We start from the raw sequence: 3,288 nt of genomic DNA, 5'->3' as shown, positions 1-3,288 counted from the left end.
CCGGCAAAGGTCACCTTCTGTTTGGTCTCAGGCGGTGTGGGCTGCTTCTCGTTGATAGGGGCTCGGGTAGGACTGGAACCACACCCATTGCAAGTACGAACCAATTTCCAGCATGGTCGTAGTGCTGAGGACAACCTCCTCTTGGCCTTCTTGACGACGCTGACGATGTTTAAGCTGAAGGTCATTTCTAATTTTGTAATCCACCACCGACCTTCTTCTGCCTTCAAAATAGCTTTTGGGGATATGCTTGACATTTTGAATACATCAGTTTATTGCTTTGTCAATCGGTGGGCACATAAAACACATACATTCACATACACACTTGTGCTCATTCCTACACATATAGAAATATATGTATACATATAACCGTGTAGTTAATGAATGGAATAAACTTCCTGCAGAAGGAGTACAATGTAGTTCAGTTCGAAGCTTTAAGAATCAATTAGATAAACACCTAAGCAAGATGCTGTAATGACTATCGTTTATTTGATATTATTTGTTTATTTGTTTTATTATTATTTGTCTGTTTGTTTATTATTGTTTGCTTTACTGTCATTTATTATCAGTTATATGTCAATTCATTATTATTAACTATTTACCTGTTTGTTTATTATTTAACTATACCTATGCATTTATGTATTTTATTCATTATTTACATTATTTACATTATTTACATTATAGTGTTTATTTATTTATCTATTTATTTATCATTATTATGATTTTTTTTTCTCATTCGACCTAGATATGGAACCAAAGTGTCTCCTGTCGGCATGCGCCGGTGTAGACGTTTGAGGACACTCCCCCAAAACATGACTCCCGGAGTCTCCTGAACCTAGTTTGAAAACACTCCCCAGTCAAATGAAACTAGATTGACAACACTCCCCAGTTAACTGAAACTGGTTTCAAATGACTCCCCATCGGGTTGAAATGACTCCCATTATTGGATGCTTGATTTTTTTTTATTAAGATTGCTCGGCCCATACAAAAAAAAAAATTCTAATTACACTATACATGATTACCTTTTTTTCTTGGATTACAATGACCTATTTATTACTTATTAGAAATTACACTACACACGGATAACTACATTGAAATGGTTGCCTGCGTTATTCTCAAGGTACACTGAATCCTTTATGATTTTACTACCTTTCGGGCTATGTAGATGCCATGTGTGAATAGATCCAAACTTTGCCCAAACACATACATTTACTTGAAACATGTTGGCTGCTGCAATAATCTCTGTAGTTGTTCCCCATACTTTATCCTTACGCATTGAATCAACTTGGATGTTTTCGTTGGTGGAAAGGAAATCACATATCAAGCTTCTGACAACAGGATGTTGGTCCTCTTCTCCAGTGATAGCGAATGCCATGGAACGAAAAAAAAAAAAATTCCATCACCTTTAATTACTTTGACAGCAAGGGGTTCACTTGTGTTTTTGAAAGTCTTATTTATTTTTCCAGAGGGACCAGATTTTTTCTTAAATATCAGACGTCCAGAGTTGTTGCAGATTGCTCGCTGTGTTGCAACTGTTATTGGATTAAATTTGTAGATAATCTCCTGTTGCTGAACCCCTATGATCTGGACAATTGGAGATGGTGGCTCTGACAGAGAAGTTGGAGATGGTGGGTCTGATGAAGAACTTGGTGGTAAAAATCACCATTGTAAATCATATACAGTGATATATATCAGTTTATGCAAGTTTCTTATTATCAATTATTAATTATTAATAAATTATTAATTACTAATCAATTAATTATTAATTATTATTATTATTATTATTATGATGCTAAAATAGAATATCACATTTATATGTTTTTATAAAACCAAACTCACTTTGTTAAGGAACATAGGTCTATTCCAATTTGGTGCATAATTTGAGGCTTAATTGGGATACTGTGCAGTTTCGAGTCAACTTTCTTGAATACTGTGCTTGATTTTTGGCACCGCAAGCAAGTTTTGATAGTTTCATTTACGTCAGATACAATTTTGCGCCACCAATATCTTTGCATTATACGATCGACGACTTTTTCTCTGCCCACATGTCCTCCCAAGGCAACAGATTCGTCGCTGTAACCAGATCCTCGATGACTAGCCAGTACAATGTCAAGCTGGTATTGGCGATCCTTAATCACCCGAAGGAAGCGAACTTCTGCAATCACAAAAATAAACAATCACAGTCGCGCAATACTACATCTATTGGAACTAACATTTATCTAGGAAATGATAAAAGATAAAGACAAAAATTGCGCATTAGAGCAATAACTAATGTCAATCAAAATTATAAATTTACGGAATAGGCTACTCACCAGTTATATCTTTCCTGTTAGGTTTATGAACATACTTCAGACAGTCGTCTTGGATTGTGAATGCCTGACACTTCCTTCGAAAATTAGTTTTTTTTTCCCTTGTTGTTTCCAACATGCACTGGATACTTTTTTGACCGCAGGAACTCTTCCACCTCGTCCATTTCAGTATTAAAGTCCATGGTAGCACACGACACGACACCACACTGACAACTAACAAATCTCGGCAACACTGGCAATTAACAAACCTCTGTAATATGTTCATGTTCGTTTCATTTCAAAGGTTTCAAAGATTCATTCGAACCAGTTATATCTTTCCTGTTCGGCTTATGAAACAATCACAAAAATAAACAATCACAGTTGCGCAATACTACATCTATTGGAACTAACCTTTATCTAGGAATTGATAAAAGATAAAGACAAATTGCGCATTACAGCAATAACGAATGTGTGGTCATTTCAAACTAGGTTCATTCGAATGGGTAGTCATCTTAAACTAGGTTATCCGCTCATGCCCTTTCTTTCGTGCATCTATTGGAACTAACATTTTTCTAGGAAATGATAAAAGATAAAGACAAAAATTGCGCATTAGAGCAATAACGAATGTCAATCAAAATTATAAATTTACGGAATAGGCTACTCACCAGTTATATCTTTCCTGTTCGGTTTATGAAACAATCACAAAAATAAACAATCACAGTCGCGCAATACTACATCTATTGGAACTAACATTTATCTAGGAAATGATAAAAGATAAAGACAAAAATTACGCATTACAGCAATAACGAATGTGTAGTCATTTCAAACTAGGTTCATTCGAATGGGGAGTCATCTCAAACTAGTTTCAATCGAATGGGGAGTCATCTCAAACGGGTGGGGAGTCGTCTGAAACTAGTTTCAAGTGACGGGGAGTCGTCTGAACCTAGGTTGATCTGACTGGGGGAGTCTTTTGAAACGGGGAGTCACTTGAACCGGCTACACC

General features: G+C 36.0%; 1 protein-coding gene across 1 annotated transcript; it reads right to left on the bottom strand.

The window, feature by feature from the left end:
* Positions 1-939: 939 nt before the first annotated feature.
* LOC143019436 (zinc finger and BTB domain-containing protein 11-like) lies at positions 940-2,424 on the bottom strand. The gene is made up of 3 exons (XM_076175072.1): positions 2,310-2,424; positions 1,837-2,152; positions 940-1,642 (listed from the first exon to the last, which is right to left on the bottom strand). Exons 1-3 carry the CDS (start codon positions 2,422-2,424, stop codon positions 1,318-1,320), a joined length of 756 nt encoding a protein of 251 aa, XP_076031187.1. The 3' UTR covers positions 940-1,317.
* Positions 2,425-3,288: the final 864 nt, after the last annotated feature.

Source organism: Oratosquilla oratoria, chromosome 37, assembly GCF_046742065.1.
Source record: "Oratosquilla oratoria isolate Oo_2021 chromosome 37, ASM4674206v1, whole genome shotgun sequence".
NCBI classification, from domain to species: Eukaryota; Metazoa; Arthropoda; class Malacostraca; order Stomatopoda; family Squillidae; genus Oratosquilla; species Oratosquilla oratoria.
Note: the sequence above shows the minus strand (reverse complement) of the source record. Positions and strands in the feature narration are given on the sequence as shown.